The sequence below is a fragment of the Aythya ferina genome (assembly GCF_964211825.1).
Source record: "Aythya ferina genome assembly, chromosome: 7".
Lineage (NCBI taxonomy): Eukaryota > Metazoa > Chordata > Aves > Anseriformes > Anatidae > Aythya > Aythya ferina.
Window position 1 is genome coordinate 33,373,549 of NC_140302.1, and position 15,975 is coordinate 33,389,523.

The following is a 15,975-nucleotide window of genomic DNA, read 5'->3' on the forward strand; positions in this document are numbered from 1 at the left end:
ATATCTGCCTGGATGCGATCCTGTGTAACATGAGGTGACCCTGGGTGAGCCTGCTTGAGCAGGGGTTTAGACCAGAGGATCCCTGGAGGTCCCTGCAATTCTGTGGCAATTCTGTGATTCCCGAGTGAAACATTCCTATCGTTTCGGTGCCACATGAACAGAATTCAACACCAATCACCAGTGTTTAATAGGTGGTTAATATGACGGATTTACGACCACGAAAAGTTAAAACCACCGCTGTCCCCTCAGCCAGCAGCGGCGCCACCCGCCGTGCGGCGGCGCTCCTAAAACCCTCATTTCTCCTCATATTTCCTTCACCCGGTCCTCCGAGCCGCCAGAGGACGCCGGTAGGGCCGGGAACACCCCTTTTAATCCCACTCCTGCTGCCGGCTCGGGGCACCGGAGCCCTATGGAGCGGGCGGGCGGCAGCCGTGTGGTGCTATGCCTGCTGTGCGGGCTGCCGGCCGCCGGCAAATCCACGCTGAGCCGAGCCCTGAGCCGCCTCCTGCCGCCCCACCAGGGCTGGGACTGCTCCGTGCTGGTTTACGACGAGCTGATCCCGCAGGAGGCCCCCGGCCCGCCGGAGCCCGGCTGGAAACGGCGGCGAAGGGAGGTGCTGAGGCAGCTGGAGCGCCGCCTCAGGAGCCCGCCCGGCCCCGCCGCCCAGCGGGGGCTGCAGGAGCCCGGAGCCGCCCCCCGGCCGCTCTGCATCGTCCTGGATGACAATTTCTACTACCGGAGCATGCGATATGAGGTGTACCAGCTGGCTCGCAAGTGTAATCGCGCTTCCTTGTCGGCTTTTTGGGGCAAAAAGCAGGCTGCGGGGGCGGAACTCGCGTGCTGAGGCGTCCTAAGGTTGCGTTCTAGGTTATGAGACCGCTGGCGCTCACGGAGCTCTTCTCTCGGAAACTGCTTCTTGCACAGCCATAAAGTAAAATTCTCCCTTTATCCTCTCACAGATTCCCTGAGCTTCTGCCAGTTATTTCTGGAGGGCCCGCTGGAGCAGTGCTTGCGGAGGAATCGCCTGAGGAGCCACCCGCTCCCTGACGAGACGATTCGGCTGATGGCCACAAGAATCGAACCGCCAGACCCCAGGAAAAACGCCTGGGAGCAGAACAGCCTGGTCCTGAAAAGTCCTGAATGCCCCTCAGAGGACGAGTACGATGCTGTATTGATGAAGGGCTGTTAGTAAGTTCTCTTTCCACAAACAGGCTTTTTTACTGCATCTAACCAATATTTTAAAAATGTTCCGTGTGGCAATCTTTGGCAGTCGCACACGACACACTTCACTTGGTGGGAACTCACAGCCATCCTTCATTGCAGAATCAACACAAAAGTCAATTTCCAAACTGTTGAGAATTCATGTACATCATCTGAAACATTAAGATTGGAGGTTGTGGCTGTGGTTTAACTTGTAATTGTTTTTCATCTAACTTGCTATCTAAGATTAACCCACTGCCTCATAACTGAAAACTTGCCTTTTTTCTGCCATGAGGTATCGGTACAAAAGAAAAATCTTCAGCGAACCTGTTTGATCAGTGTTTTTCTCTATTTTTTTTTCTCTTAGTGCACAGATAATTAATTTGCTGGCCACTGCTTTGGAAAATCCAGTGAAGCAAAATGAGGAAAATACCGAGCAGAAGGTAGAAGTACTTGTTTTAAAAGTCACTCCTCTTTCAGATGATAGTGAATGAATTTATTTGTGAATTGTACTCAGATCATCCCAGTGACAAAAATTGAGATTGATTTATAGCAGTTGATTGCAAAACCATGTACATAAAAGTTGATCCTATTTGAAATCATAGAATAATTTAGGTTGGAAAAGACCTCTGAGATCAAGTCTGAACTACTTTTAAGCATACCGTTCAACAGCAGTAACAAGAATGCCTTTTGGAGCTGACATGTCACACTTAGGAAAATAAAATTCACTTCTTAATGTCACTTATGTGTCCGACAGTCGCACTCTGCCTCAGAATTGAAAGGAGCATATGTGCACTGTGCAGGACACTGAGTTAGTGTTCACATTTCTTGTCTTTGAAGAGTGAGTACTTCAAAAGCTGGTAACAATCTAGATGAATTTAACATGTTTGCATGTGTTCTCACTTTTTTGGCCATTGTGGCTAGGAAGCAGATCGAGTGGCCTGTGCTGCTAGTACTGTCCATCAAGCTGATCAGACGTGCCGACGAGTCATCTCTCAAACAATGAAGGAGGCAAAAGGTATGTGAAGTACATTGTAGGTGCTAGCTGGCAATGTAAGACTAAACCTGTGGAATTCCCTCAGAGTAAACTGGAATTCCAACCCTGCAGGTGTGGCTGAGGCAGCATCCGTCAGAAGTCTTGTCAAAGTTACTTGTAGAATGTGAACCAAAGTCTATAAATTTTATTTTCAAAAATTAACATAAAGATGTTGGCTTTCATTTTCTTTAAGATAAAAATGTGCTTCCAAGTGAGATGAAGAGCCTGGCAGAAGAACTCAACAAACTCAAAGCAGCGTTTTTGGAAGATTTGCGGCAAGAAACTCATCTGAAAAATGAAACTGGCCAACAAAATCACTCTTTTGACCCTGCAACAAGTGTATTTTCTTCATTTCAACGTGAGGCAACCAGTGTAGTTAATAAATATATTTTAAAATAATGACAGAGTATATTTTAAAAAAATGACAATGATGGATTGCTTTTAAGAATAAAAAGCATTAAAAACAGAGTACTGTTTCAGCAGTACTGCTAAAAATATCTGAGAGCTCAAGCCTCCAGAGAAAGAAGCTGTCTATAACTCCTGTCTCCATGTTACAGAACAGAAACACAAGCTAGCACACGGTGTTCAGCTTCACAGGGCAAGTCAACAAGAAGCCATCCGTAGGTTTTAAATTTCACAGAATCTCAAAAAGTTTAGCCTGGGAGGAACACCAAGAACTCATCAAGTCCAGCTTCCCTCAAAGAGGACCAACTTCAAGCTGGATCAGCTTTCTCACAGCATCATCCAGTTGTGGTTCTGAAGAGCAGCTTGGATGGAGACCTGCTGAGCTCTTTCAAAACATGTAGCTGAGTGTTCCTACGGCTCTTTTGTGCCTGGGAAGGTATGAAAGCAAGTGAGGTGAAGTTTAGCATTTTGAGCATGAGGTGGGTTGACAGTGAACTGTAGTTCCAACGTCAGCATGTAGACACCTAAGCTCCACTGAAGTACTGCTTCAGTTTCTCAAGTCCAATTTTTAGATCAGGTTCTCATGCTCTCTACTTGTTTCCCTCACAGCAACTCTACAAAGAACAAAAGATTTCAGATGCATTAAACTGAGATTATGGGAACTGTGTGCACGCATGTGGGAATAACTTGGATGTTCAAGGGAACTTAAAATTTGGTGCTGCCTTCAAAGATGTAAAGAGTAACATATAAATTCCATGCACAGTGACAACTACCTTACTGTGATGGAAATTGTGCTTTCAGACATGCAAGGACTGTTGCTAATAAGGAAATCAGAATATCAGGAAACAAAGCACTTGGAAGATGAACAAACATGAAAGATGAACGGTGGAAAAGAGTAACAAGAATGCCCTGGTTCAGTTCTAAAATCAAATATCTTCAATTAATAAGACAAACATCAATGTACTGTTCCCTGCTTACTCAAAAGCTAACTGCCATACCTTAGATGACCAGTGTCACACACAACCAGTTCACCAGTTCCAGCTGTTGGGAAAAATTACTATAACATAATCACCAACTTAATTAGAAAGTGTTATTTTATTCTTATCTTACAAAAGCAAAGCTTCACAACATGAACTGCACTAGATATAGTCAAGTTATTTCAGAATTAACCTTGTCTTCTGAAAACATTCACTACACAATAAAATTGTAAAATACAACTCTTAACAGGTTTCGGTTTTGCATACAAAATATGCTCTTTACATTGAAATACATATTATTAACAAAGCAGGTACTCAGAAGCACATACACAAAGATTGCTCAATGAAAAATGCTTCAGCAGGGGATAGATTTTCCTGCAGCAGAACATCCATTTGCTGTAGATTCTCAAAGAAGCTTAAAATTAATAGAAAACTTGCCAGTGAAGACTTCTAAATTACATTCCCTTCGTCAAAAAGAAACAAAAAGCAAACAAGCAAAACCCCAAAACATTCTGTAACAGAAAACACAGCAACAGATCATTTTGCTAGGAAACAATGTTGGAACACATCTTTGAAGTATTATGTAAAAATGCCAATCAACATTTTACGTCAAAATTAACTTCATCTAAACATTGTATCTGTGAAAAAAAACAAACTATTATTATTCCCTATTAGCTGCTTCACAGTTGGTAAAGAGTATTAACTGAGGTTTAAGAGTATTAACTGAGATAATCTATCAAGAAATTCAATCTAATATTTGCGTGCTCATTGGAATATTCCTTCTCAAAATACAAAATCTGTATTGAGTGCTATAAATAGTGCATGTTAAAAATGTCAACAAATCTATAAAACTATCTATTACAATAAAAACAAAAAACTCACAAAGTTAATGTTTTGCAGCTACAGAATTTAACAGAGTCAAACTATAGAAAAAAATTTAACGCATTCCCAAACTTCCCTGTTAATACAAGATGCTAATCACCACCTTAAAATATAAGGATTATTCATTTGTTTTGTTTAAGTTAATGCAGTGTAGCACAGAGAACTCAATATGGGAAGTCCTGCTGAGGGCTTGCTCCTACAGATCCTGACATTGACTCTGAATGAATAAGGCCTACCTGTGCATGGGAATTGTCAGGATCACAATGCTCTAAAACAATTTTCCAGTACTAATTCTGCACTTTAAATTATAGTAAGTAGTATGTACAGCATTACAAAAAACTAATATGAAAGTACACTTTCCAAACCTACTCGGTAGTAGGAAGGAAATAGGTGTAGTTTGGCACAACTGAATGCACAGTATTAGGTTGAAAAACTAGGAATCCTAACTAGAAGCTGACTCTGAAGGACTAAGCAGGTAACAGGGATCCACCCCACAGATCTGGTGGAGGATCAAGCAATGAACACTAAAGCCTGCTGCTGCCTACGAACCACCCCCACACAAAGGGGAGCTTGCACACAGAAGGGAGGAAACATGTTTTTGTAATTGTTCATTTTCAGATGTTCAAGATAGTTTTTTGGGGAAAATCCAAAGTAGAAACTGATATTAAGTCAGCAGTATTAAAAAACTGCTACAGAATAGTTTGCAAGGTTTGGGGCCTTTTTTTTTTTTTTTTTTTCATGAGTTCTATTATGAAGAAAATATGTTCCCCCTCAACAGAGATCCCCTTTTCAATAATGTCATGCAGGCTTCCCATTGCTAGCAGCTCCTTCTGTTAGTGACCTAACTGTTCTCCTACCTAAAATTTCTTTCAGGGGAATTATGGTTCAGAAATCATTTTTTCTAAATCACCAAGTCATTAGCCTACACCAAAAGAAAAGTCTATAACATTTGGGGGCATTGCCAATGAAAGTCCTAATGGATCAAAAGTGGTGGAAAGAATGGAAGAATGAAATCCCAACATTTGTGCACATCAGAGTTAATCTCCCTACCAGTATTGAGAGGGACAAGGACTGGAGCCATGAACCAAAAATAACTTTGCTGTTGCAATCTGCATTATTCAGAATTGGAAGTTACTCCTTGTAGCAAAACAATTTAAGAAGCTTCCTTGTAGCTGCTAAAACCTGGGAATAAAAGTTTACACCACCTGTCAAAAGGCAAGGAAAATGGCCTCTACAAATTACTACCTGTAACAGTGTTCAAAGTTTGGGGTTCTAATGCCAAATTTTAGCCAAATTTAGATTGTCGATGGTATAAATGTGATCAAAAGATCTACCATTTCTACATTGTTCTTTGACTGGGAGGGTCTTGTTACAAAATCTGTACAGGAGCAATAAATTCCAACTAAATTTCAGTTTAGTCAACTTTACTGTAGTCTTTAACATGCAGAAAGCAATGCAAGTAGATGACTCCAGGTCCTCTGCATATCGGTTTCTGTGTACAGAATTGCTGTTTTCCTTCTGAAAATAAATTTTAAAAGTATAAAGCAACACAGGGATATTAGGGGATTATAAAGAATGTCATTATGTGAAATGGAAATTATATTCTCCGTTACACAAACCAGAAAATGAAACATTTTTAGGAGTGACAGCACGTTATCCTTAACCTTCACTGCCTTGGGAACACCGAAACAGAGCAATTCTAATCCCCTTAACTAGGTGTGGACAAGAATCCAGTTCCTTCAACTAGTAATTTCAGCATGGGAAATTCAACAGCAGATAAAGAAGATGTAGAGAAGCGTACTCAGTTCCCAAATTTCTAATCCATTCAACTGAAAATTACTTCCGATGCCAACACTTCCAGCAGCATTTTTTTTCCCTGCATATTGATCTTACACTGAAGTCATTGTAAGTTCTTCCATTGGAGCTTTAGCTCCCATGACAATACAAATCTGAATAACCCAAACATTTGCTATTCAGATTGCAGCCTCTGACTTCCAGAACATTAATCAAATCTTCTTCCTACTTTTAACAAATCATATTTTCTGACATATTTTGCTGAAAAATATCAGGGAAGCTTTAATTTGTCTCAAGTAAGACAAACTAAGGTAAAAATGCATATCTAAATATGGGAAAAGTAACAGTTCTTCCCTTTTTTGAAACATTACAAATTCCTACCTAGCATGTCAAGAACTTTTATTAATTTTAGTAGGATGTTTTATTTAGGTTTATATTAAAGTGCCTGTCCATTAGCCTAGGTGCTTCTAAAGTAAGATGTACAGAATTAAAAAAAATAAACGTGTGCAATGGACTTTGTGTACATCTTTAGTGACCATTTGCCACTTACAGTATTAATCACAATGACTCCAAATGTAGCCAGCCGGTATTCCTTTGCCTGCCTACTACATGACCTGTTTAAAAAAAAAAAATAAAGCACAACCTCTTCCCCTGATTTCTAGCACACCAAAAGGATAAAAAATTTAGGGAGGGGACAAGACAAACTGACTTCCAAGTTAGCTGAAGTTTACAACAACCTAGATTCCACGACTTTCAAACATAAATGCAACCTACCAGTTGTAGCTCAGCCCAAGGTAAAACTGAACAAACTACTTTTAATTCGTAAACCTCTTGTTTGTTTCTATTAGAACTCCTATCAGCAAGACAGAAGACTAATTGTGCAAATTTTAAATATGTGTACAAATTAGTTTAAGGCAGTTAAAGTCTCACTGAATCTGTATTAGTTCTACGAGCTCTTTATTATGACTGTCTTTGAAGAATTACCTCCTAGGACACAAAATTTTGGTACGTGTAGTTTAAAACAAGTTGTCATGTTTGATTTTTCTTTATACCACTAGTGAATGCCAGGCTCTTAAATTTTTTCCTACCAGAGTTTAATTCACAATAACTTTTATATTCTAGTTTTGTGAGGTGTCTTAAAAATAACAGTGTTTGAGCCCTAGCACGAAAAGTTTGGGCTATACCAAGTAGAAACATACTAACCTTAATCAGATTAAAGTTAACTTTTAAATCCAATTGAATTTGTACATGAAAGTTGCTTCTGTTTGTGATTTCAGCTTGACAGGAGCTAAGTTTTTAAGGATAAGTATGTCTCCAAAGTAACCACATGTCATTGCATTCACCCTTCATAGTTAATGGTTAACATTTTATCTTGCCTAGTAAATAATCTCGTAATTGCATCCTCTGTTTCTGGACATGTGCTCTGCTTCTACATCTGTAGAACGTTTATTGGGATTTTAAATGCAAGCAACTCAAATTTAGCAACCAAAACATCTTAAAGCATTCCAATTCATGTAACACCTTCACTTGCTCTTTTTTTTTTTTTTTGAAAGGCTACATATAAAATAACAACCACATGTTATACAAAACTCCTCTGGCAAGTTTTATGACAACAAATAAATAAGTTTGCCTCCTTTTTCCAATTGCTTAACGTGAAGATTCCTTATGGGAACGTGCAAGCTTTCCTTCAGCAAGTATGAAAAATATATTGTCATATGTTAAAAAAAAAATAAATGAAAGCATGTTCTCAATGTTGATTATGTTGTCCTCTTGCAAAATGGCAAGCAAAGTCATACTTATTTTTACACTTGCACCCGCATATGTTGCACTGAAAGGGATTTTCAAATCCATGACACCCCATGTGAATAGTATAAAGGATATTGTCCGCAAAGTACATGTCACAGTGCTGGCAGTGATGCAGAAGCTGAGGGTCCTGAACCGGCAGGGTGGGAGCTGGAGTACTTGGTTGGCTGTTGCTTATGCTGGGAGTGCTGGTGTGGGCACTGCGATCGCTGCTCGGCCCTGCCACCGGGCTGTAGTTCCTCTGATTGTGTGCGGGCCGGGGGTCTGGGCTGGTGGGAGATGAACTTTGAGGAATATTTGCCGACACAGCCGAAACGACTGCAGGTGCAGTAGGCTGCTGCATCAGGAAAGGCTTTTCATCTTGACAGGAAACCACATCAGGAGAGGCAGGATTTGGGTTTTCAGGCGGCAAGCTAGATAACTGTCCGGCTAGCGTAGATAGCTGGTTTAGAGGATTATCTACCATAAGGTCTTGCGGATCTCTTGGCAACCCGCTGCTCTGGGATGGTTTTGTCATGCTCTCGTATGCTTCAGTCTGGATATTTGGGATTTCATGAGTAAAATCGTTAAGGTAGTCCGGTTTCTGAACCACCATGGAAGGCGGGCTCAAATTAATTAATGCTCTTCTGCTGTACCCCAAGTTGCTGGTCTTCTTCTGCAAAACCCCCCACATTTTCTTGCTGCTTAGGGAGGACCTTGTACCCTTGATAGGCACCATTTTATGCTTGCGCCTCCGGTGGTGGGATAAGTTGCTTCTGTCACTGCAGCGGAAGGAACACAGCTCACACTTGTATGGTTTTTCACCGGTATGTGATCGCATGTGTGCTTCCAGATGGCGTTCGTAAGCTGATGCAAAGGGACACAAATGGCATCTGTGTGGCTTCTCACCTGGAAAATTAAAATAGATAATACAGCATCTCACTGAAAAAAGCTTTCAATGGAACAGAAAGTAGCTTAACTGTGAGCTGCTAATCAGATAGTTCAAATGCAGCTTCAGAATTGCTGCTAGTCTTGACTTTAGCTGGGTATTTGGTGGAACAGTGGAGTGAAGCTAGACATGTCTGCCTCTCCCAAGTGAGAGAGCATCAAAAAACTGTGAGCAGAACTAGCATAACAGGTAACCTGAGTAGGAATTGCAACAATGCTGAGCACTGAATGCAGTGATGTCTGTGTGGTGCTCTCACTAGATCCAAACTCCACCCCACCTTTAAAGCACACAAGCAGTAAGCTACAGTAATGTCTGTATTGTCATTTTCTTGCTGGTAACTGTGTTTAAACAATGAGGGAGGGTATTCTTTTGCTATCTTTCAAACATTTCTACTTTAAAACATTCTGGAATTATTATCTAAGTAACTCATGTATAGACATGCAGACACACAAGAACTGAATTTTCAAAAAGAATCCTGTGGCTGAAGAGTTATCACACCCAGGGGTCGTGAGTAAAGGATTATTTTTTTGTATATCACTGGCTCCTCAAGAGGCAAGGAAGAGATTTCTGTGCTACTCTGTACCAACTGAAACTACAATTTTCTGATAAGCATACACATGTGCTCAGATACACATGTAAAGATTGGTACAGACAATGATGTAATGAAAACAAACTCCCTGTATTCTGACAGGCAATTCACACAGACAAGTTCTTTTTTCACTCCACAGAAAAAGATTTGCATCCCATGTCACAAGCCCTTAATACACCACAGCTGGTGAACTACTAATGGTACTGCTGTTAGACTCTGCGTGAATTTAATTCTGCTCTAAGGTACACTTAATAATGGCTGTGTGATGCTGCCTGCGCCATCATCGCTTTAGCAGATAGCTCGCTGCACGTGCAGGTTATCTGTTTACTTACATCGCTCTGGGGCTACTGGTCAGCTACCACTTCCCTATTATAATGCTGATTCACTCACTCTGAGCTTTCATAGTCCATGCAATCCATGTCTTAGCCCTTTGCCATGCCTCCTCAGCATGCTTCTGAGCAAAACCACACTCAGGTCTTGGATCTCCTTGCCCTTAAGTGGAAACAAACAAAACAAAACAAAGAGCAACCTTCCTTTTTTCTGGAGTCCCCTGGCTGTGTACAACAGAACAAAGTGGGGCTTTCTGAAAGAGCCATTAAAGGGAATGGCAAAACAGCCTTGCCATCAGGACACCATGCAGAGCAGTATTAAAATTCAGGATATCACACATATTTTTAAAAAGGCAAAGGATAGACAATGCAGAAAAAGCTCTCTCTGGCAACCTGAGATTCTTGTCTGTATTATAAGACTGAGCAGACTGGCAGAGGGAAGCGAACCAGGAAGCCACTGGTATTTCAGCAGGTATTGAAAACGTCTGTACCAGTGTTCTGTTTATAAAGCATTCACTGTGTGAAGATGCATCCAAATTGCAGAAGCTCTTTGATGTCCAGTAGGCTGATATCCCCCGTATCCCTCTCTCACTGCTAGTTAGCCTTCTGAAACCGAAATACATTCATACTCCGTGACTTTGTAGTACAGCAATGCATATCTTCAAGTCAACTACATTTTCCTAGGGCCTTTGTGAAGGTTTGCTGATCAAACGAGTCACACGCACACTCTCCAATACTGACAACGCTTGCAGCAGCACACTGGGAACAGACATCCCACACGTAAAGCTCCCCTCTTCCACTGTTTCCTAAAACTTGGATTCAGAGCCACCATTTTATTTGAAACAAAAAACAGACGACAAAGCAGTGCTAGTTTTACAGGCTGCTTGTCTTTCTTACTACCCAAAAGTTCCAGGTAGTAAGAACAAATATCATATACTACAACCATGAAAAACAACTCAAGATGTTAGTCAAGACAGAAACCCAAAGTATTACTTTTTGCACTAAAAAGGGCTTTCTTTATAAAAGGAAGGCTTGCTTCTGAATAATTACCACTGGGTCAAAAAATTTTGAGGACGTTTCTCAGCATCACAATTTTTAACTGGAATTTTTCTTGCTTTTATATACCACAACCGTACTGAAATGATCATGATCTGTAGCAGGTACTGGTCTGCTAGCTCAAGCCACTAAGTGACCTCCACTCCCTAGAACCGCATCAGGATAAGAAGGCTTTTTGAGAACAGAAATTAACTGCTCACCTAAGATCTGAGAGTACAAAAAAGGTAGGCAACATCCTAGAGTATAAGAAGGAATGCTGGCACTGTAGCCTCATCCACGTTCTGATACTTAGCAAAAGAAAAGATTATTTTTGCTGTTTGGTACAGCAAAGATGTATGATATTTAACGTTAAGTAACAACACGTTATTTCGGTCATTGTTTGCAGAACCCCATGCATTTCAAGCCATTAAAGACACCTCAAGAATCAGCAAACACACGATACAATACCAACATCTAGCAGCAATTTGTTTCCCATCACAGCTCTAGCAGTCCATCTGCTCATGCTGACAACTGACTAAGAGCTTAGAGATGCAAGCTTTTAGATGGCAATAGCTATACCCTACTGAAGAGACATGAAATTTTAAAGTTGATGTTACCTCTGCATCTTTAAATACCATTTGTCATCCTAAACTGCTACAGTTGCTCCTACTACACGATCCTTGTTGCACAAGCTCAGAAATAGCACTGCACAGAGTAAAGCCATCGAAAGAAAAATCTCTCACTGTCCACATACCATCTGAGGCAAATGGCAGGTGAAGCTGTAACTGATTTATCAAAAACTGTTGCCAAAAAAACAGTTCCAAAACACCTTGCAGGTGGGCAGCAAGCTCTGCATTAACACTGTGTCAAACACGGGTAAACAAACCACAGTATTTTATCCCCTTCTGAAAGGGCACAAAATTTCCACTGGGAATTTGAAAATGAAAATTCACTACAGAATAACTTAAAAGATTTTCTGAGTCTGAACCTCAGAACTCTTGATTTCTAGTTGCTTGCCATCTTCTATCCCATTATGCCTTGTAAAACCAGGTCAACGCTTTGAGGACCATGCAAGTAGCACTGACTTCCCAAAAGTACATCCTGGGAGTTACTGTGTAAAAACAATGGTTCACAGTAAAGCAAGCATCTGACTAACAACAACCGTACCTAAAAAGATTTAGGATTACATCCAAGATACTATAATATCCTTCCTTCAAAGCATTTCCCAGGATGTCTCCTACACAAGACAGTTGAAGTGAGAGTTGGAAGTTTAGGACAGTCCATATACACACCAGACTGAAAACCTGTAAAAACTCCCATTCTTTGCAGAATGTGACTTCCTCCCCAGCCCCTTATTGCCATAATTAGTAGCCATGAAATATTCCATATCAGAGCAACATACTGTGTAGACACCAAAGTCAGACTTTAAAAGGCCCTTTCACTTATTTTCTCTCAATTGCCAAGAGGTTAGAGCTAACTTCACAAACACTTTCGGGTATTCTTACCTTTACTGTGAGCTTTGCTTTTCAGTTTTAAAAACTCAACTGTGGCAAATGCACTTAAGCAAGCCACATAAGTAGTTTTCTCCTTTTTATTACTCTCTTTAATGACTTATTTGATGCGACCTCACACTTGAGTAGCTCACTCGTATTACTACATTTAGTACTCTCACATCCACAATGTTGTGCAAAACAGGAATATTTTCCTAATTAAACAGCAGAGAAAGAACAGCCCCCATGTGGCAGCATATACATTTCTAACTCTTCTAATTACCACGGAAAAACTCGAGGTTACCATTATGGCCCTTCAAAAGCATCGATGCTTTCATGCTGAACTTTACTCCCATATATACTTACTTCAAATTCAGCAGTCTGCAACAATAAAGCTAAGCGGGCATTAAAAAAAGAAGTAGGTCTAACTCTGGGATAACCTTAAGAACTGTCACGCTGCTTGATGATGCCAGCTGCTCACAATGCAAATCATAACATTGAGCTAATACCACCATGTCTCACAGCAAAGTACCATAGAATATTGCATACCTGTATGAATTCTGATATGCTCTATGAGCCGTGCTGTTCCTTTGCTGGCATAGTTGCAGTATCGACACTTTAATTTTCCATCAAATGTCCTTTCAAACCCATCCACTAACATTCCTGAGTTTTCATCCAGTGAAACTTCAACAGAAGGATGATCCAGACCATTCTGATCACCTTCGGTCCCAGCTGTGAATAACGCAACAGAGATTTCAATAGAGAATCACTGGGATACTAACTATTGTGCTGTGAGAATATGCCAAACATCGCTGCTTCTGTACGCCCTTGCTCATCAGATATACAGAACAAGCCCTGATTAAGATAAAGGTCTTACACACACATCTTTTATGATGTGAAAACTACTCCTAGAAGTGCTTCCATACAATTTCAGTAGCGTGAATAATTATCTGGAATGTAAACAGTGCAGTCCTTCACAAAAAAAAAAAAAAATTAAAAAAAAATCATAGCACTGAAATCAGCTTACCTCCCGGAAGAGTCTCCGCTTCCTTGTCTCCACTAACTGATCCAGAAATCATATTTACATGGTGAGTCTGCTGTGTAAGATATTCCTGAAAGTCTTTTACAAAGTCCAAAGGTTCTGGCTTCTTTTCACCCATATTCACTCTTTAAGTTTAAAACCTCTTGTGCCTAGAAGGAAAAATATTTTCAAATCATGAGTTTCATTGAATTTGAATGCAATCATAAAACCAAACTTTTTAAAGTGAGGGATTACTTTTATCATGTATTGTGCCTAAATGTATACATTGACAACCACAAGGATATGATTTTCAGAATTCTTAACTCATTAAAGATCATTAAAAAGTATTAGTGTGGAAATAATTTGCAGCAACAGTAACATAAGGACTATATAAATTTGGATAAAATGACATAATGTCAACAAGACACTGCTCAACTTGTTTTTTCGTATTTTAAAATGGATTGTACCTGAACTTTAGTTCTCCTACTAAGTAGGAAGCATGCTCAAATATGTACTCCCGTTACGTCAGAGAGAAAGCACAGAACACAGCTTCCCCAATTTCCCTGAAAGGAAGAAAAAAACAAATAAAGGAAATAAATTCATTATTCTTCCCAACTGCCACAGGTTATAAGAACGAAACTTGACTATATATACATATGTATGTACATATTTTGGAAGACAAGTTCTAACATTCCACCGCTATGAATTTTATTAGAACGTCTACATTTCTCATAGAAGTATGTCAAGGACTCTGTCCACTCTATCTATCTCACAGAAAGACACGTTTATCTCACTGATCATTTGAATGTTTTCTCTGGTGAACAACTGGCTCCAGAAAACCCAGAGCCAGGGAATTCAGTCATAGTAACTGTAATGCAGTCTCATGTTGGGAAGTGACTGCATGATTAGCAAAGCCAGAAAGAAGCCTTGTAGAAAGGCTTTATTATTATTCCTGCAGATTATAATCAGAATCACTTTCCAATAAGAATATCTTTGTCTTCTCATACTTACTACTCAGAACAAAGGTGACATACAAAAACTCAGTTCTGAGGTCAAGATCATGTTTAATCACATTCTCCTGTGCTTTCAAAGTCATTTACAAGCATTAGTTCACTTTTTGTATCCAGACGAATATATTCTTTCACATCATACCTAAGTACCCTCAACTATCATTGCCATTAATACTGTTGCACTAGTTTTGAACACGTTGTTACAGGCGAATTTTGCCTACCCGTTTTCGGTGTCACCGACCTCACGTAGGCTTAAGTCAATTTGTGTTCCATTTGTCGGTGTCTCCTGCAATAAAACAGAAAGATATCAGGTCATGAATTAAAGATATGGAAGAGGACTACAGGACAACGTATTGTAGAGTCCTGACCAAGCCATCTTCTAGTAAGTTATAAAGTTAAGAAATCAGATTGAGAATAGACAGTATTTTGGGGGATCTTCCTTTATCTCACCAACTTAATTTGTAGACATCCATTTTTCTATTTTAGTGTAGGCAATTTACCACAATTTGACAACAAAACTCTACATCCGCATGCACATACGAATGTTCTGTGATACTTTTTTTTTAAAAAAAAGCAGACATACAACTTACAATTCCCCTTTTCAGCGAAGAACAGCCACTCGCTGTGTCACTACCACAAGATAGTAAATGCAATTTTAATGATCAGAAAACCTGAGCATATGGGCTCACGTTTCGTGCCCTTGAATGGGGGCCGATAACGTCAGGTATTCTCTTGGTGCTCCTTACAAAGAGCATTTTCCACACAGACAGCTCTGCCTGCTCCACGTACCGCGGGTACAGGCTCGGTTTGTGTGGGAAAGCTGCTGTAGGATGTACTTCGACGAAAGGCGTTCTTGTGAGTATTTTGCCCAAAGAATTCAGCTGGAGAAAGCAAGTTGGGTACCAGAAAGCCACGAGCAGTGATGCATTTGGGGAAACCTCGATCTTACTTGCGAAATTATGGTTGTTGAAGAATAAAGTAGGTTGATAACGTGTGCGCATCCCGTTTTATTTTAAGTGGATCGGGGGGGGGGGGATGTAATGGAAAAGGGGGTAGAGAGGGGGCTGTATCTCTGACATAACCTCATCTTTTCCAGTGAAAACGCCTTAAAACGCGGAGCACAGCACACGAAGGACCCGAAGGACCTCTCCTCCCGCCGCCACCCCCTCAGGGGACAGGAGGGGCAGCGGCGCCGGCAGCCCGGAGGTGCAGCCGCCGTCGAGGGGACGGGGGGACACGGCCACACCAACGATCCCCTCCCCGCCCACCCACCCGCCCACGGGGGCCGCTCCCTCCCCGGTATAACCCCGAGGCTCCCCGAGGCGGGTGCTGCCCGTCAGGAGCGGGCGGGCGAGGCCCCGGGGCCGCCCCGCAGCGCCGCTCACCACAGCCGCCCCGCTCCTCCGCCGCCCCCGGCCGCCGCCATCTTTGTTGTGCCTCCCGCGGCCCGGCCCGGCCCGGCCCTGCCCACCGCAG

At 41.2% G+C, this 15,975-nt stretch overlaps 2 protein-coding genes across 5 annotated transcripts; one reads left to right on the top strand and one right to left on the bottom strand.

Moving 5' to 3' along the window:
• The first annotated feature begins 381 nt into the window (after positions 1-381).
• PSTK (phosphoseryl-tRNA kinase) lies at positions 382-8,675 on the top strand. 2 transcript variants are annotated; one of them, XR_014695113.1, is made up of 6 exons: positions 382-776; positions 960-1,188; positions 1,568-1,643; positions 2,125-2,218; positions 2,430-3,077; positions 3,251-8,675. XR_014695113.1 is itself a non-coding variant. In XM_084526303.1 (5 exons), exons 1-5 carry the CDS (start codon positions 410-412, stop codon positions 2,633-2,635), a joined length of 972 nt encoding a protein of 323 aa, XP_084382429.1. In that variant the 5' UTR covers positions 382-409; the 3' UTR covers positions 2,636-8,675. The 2 variants fall into 2 exon arrangements, 1 of the variants encoding a protein (XP_084382429.1); XM_084526303.1 differs by having other exon boundaries at positions 2,430-8,675.
• On the bottom strand, positions 3,718-15,968 carry IKZF5 (IKAROS family zinc finger 5). 3 transcript variants are annotated; one of them, XM_084526298.1, is made up of 6 exons: positions 15,885-15,968; positions 14,721-14,785; positions 13,957-14,052; positions 13,496-13,659; positions 13,018-13,200; positions 3,718-8,985 (listed from the first exon to the last, which is right to left on the bottom strand). In XM_084526298.1, the coding sequence occupies exons 4-6, from the start codon at positions 13,626-13,628 to the stop codon at positions 8,042-8,044; spliced, it is 1,260 nt and encodes a 419-aa protein (XP_084382424.1). In that variant the 5' UTR covers positions 13,629-13,659; positions 13,957-14,052; positions 14,721-14,785; positions 15,885-15,968; the 3' UTR covers positions 3,718-8,041. The 3 variants fall into 3 exon arrangements, with proteins under 3 accessions (XP_084382424.1, XP_084382426.1, XP_084382425.1); XM_084526300.1 differs by lacking the exon at positions 15,885-15,968 and adding an exon at positions 15,289-15,464; XM_084526299.1 differs by lacking the exon at positions 15,885-15,968 and adding an exon at positions 15,171-15,464.
• Between the last annotated feature and the right edge of the window lie 7 nt (positions 15,969-15,975).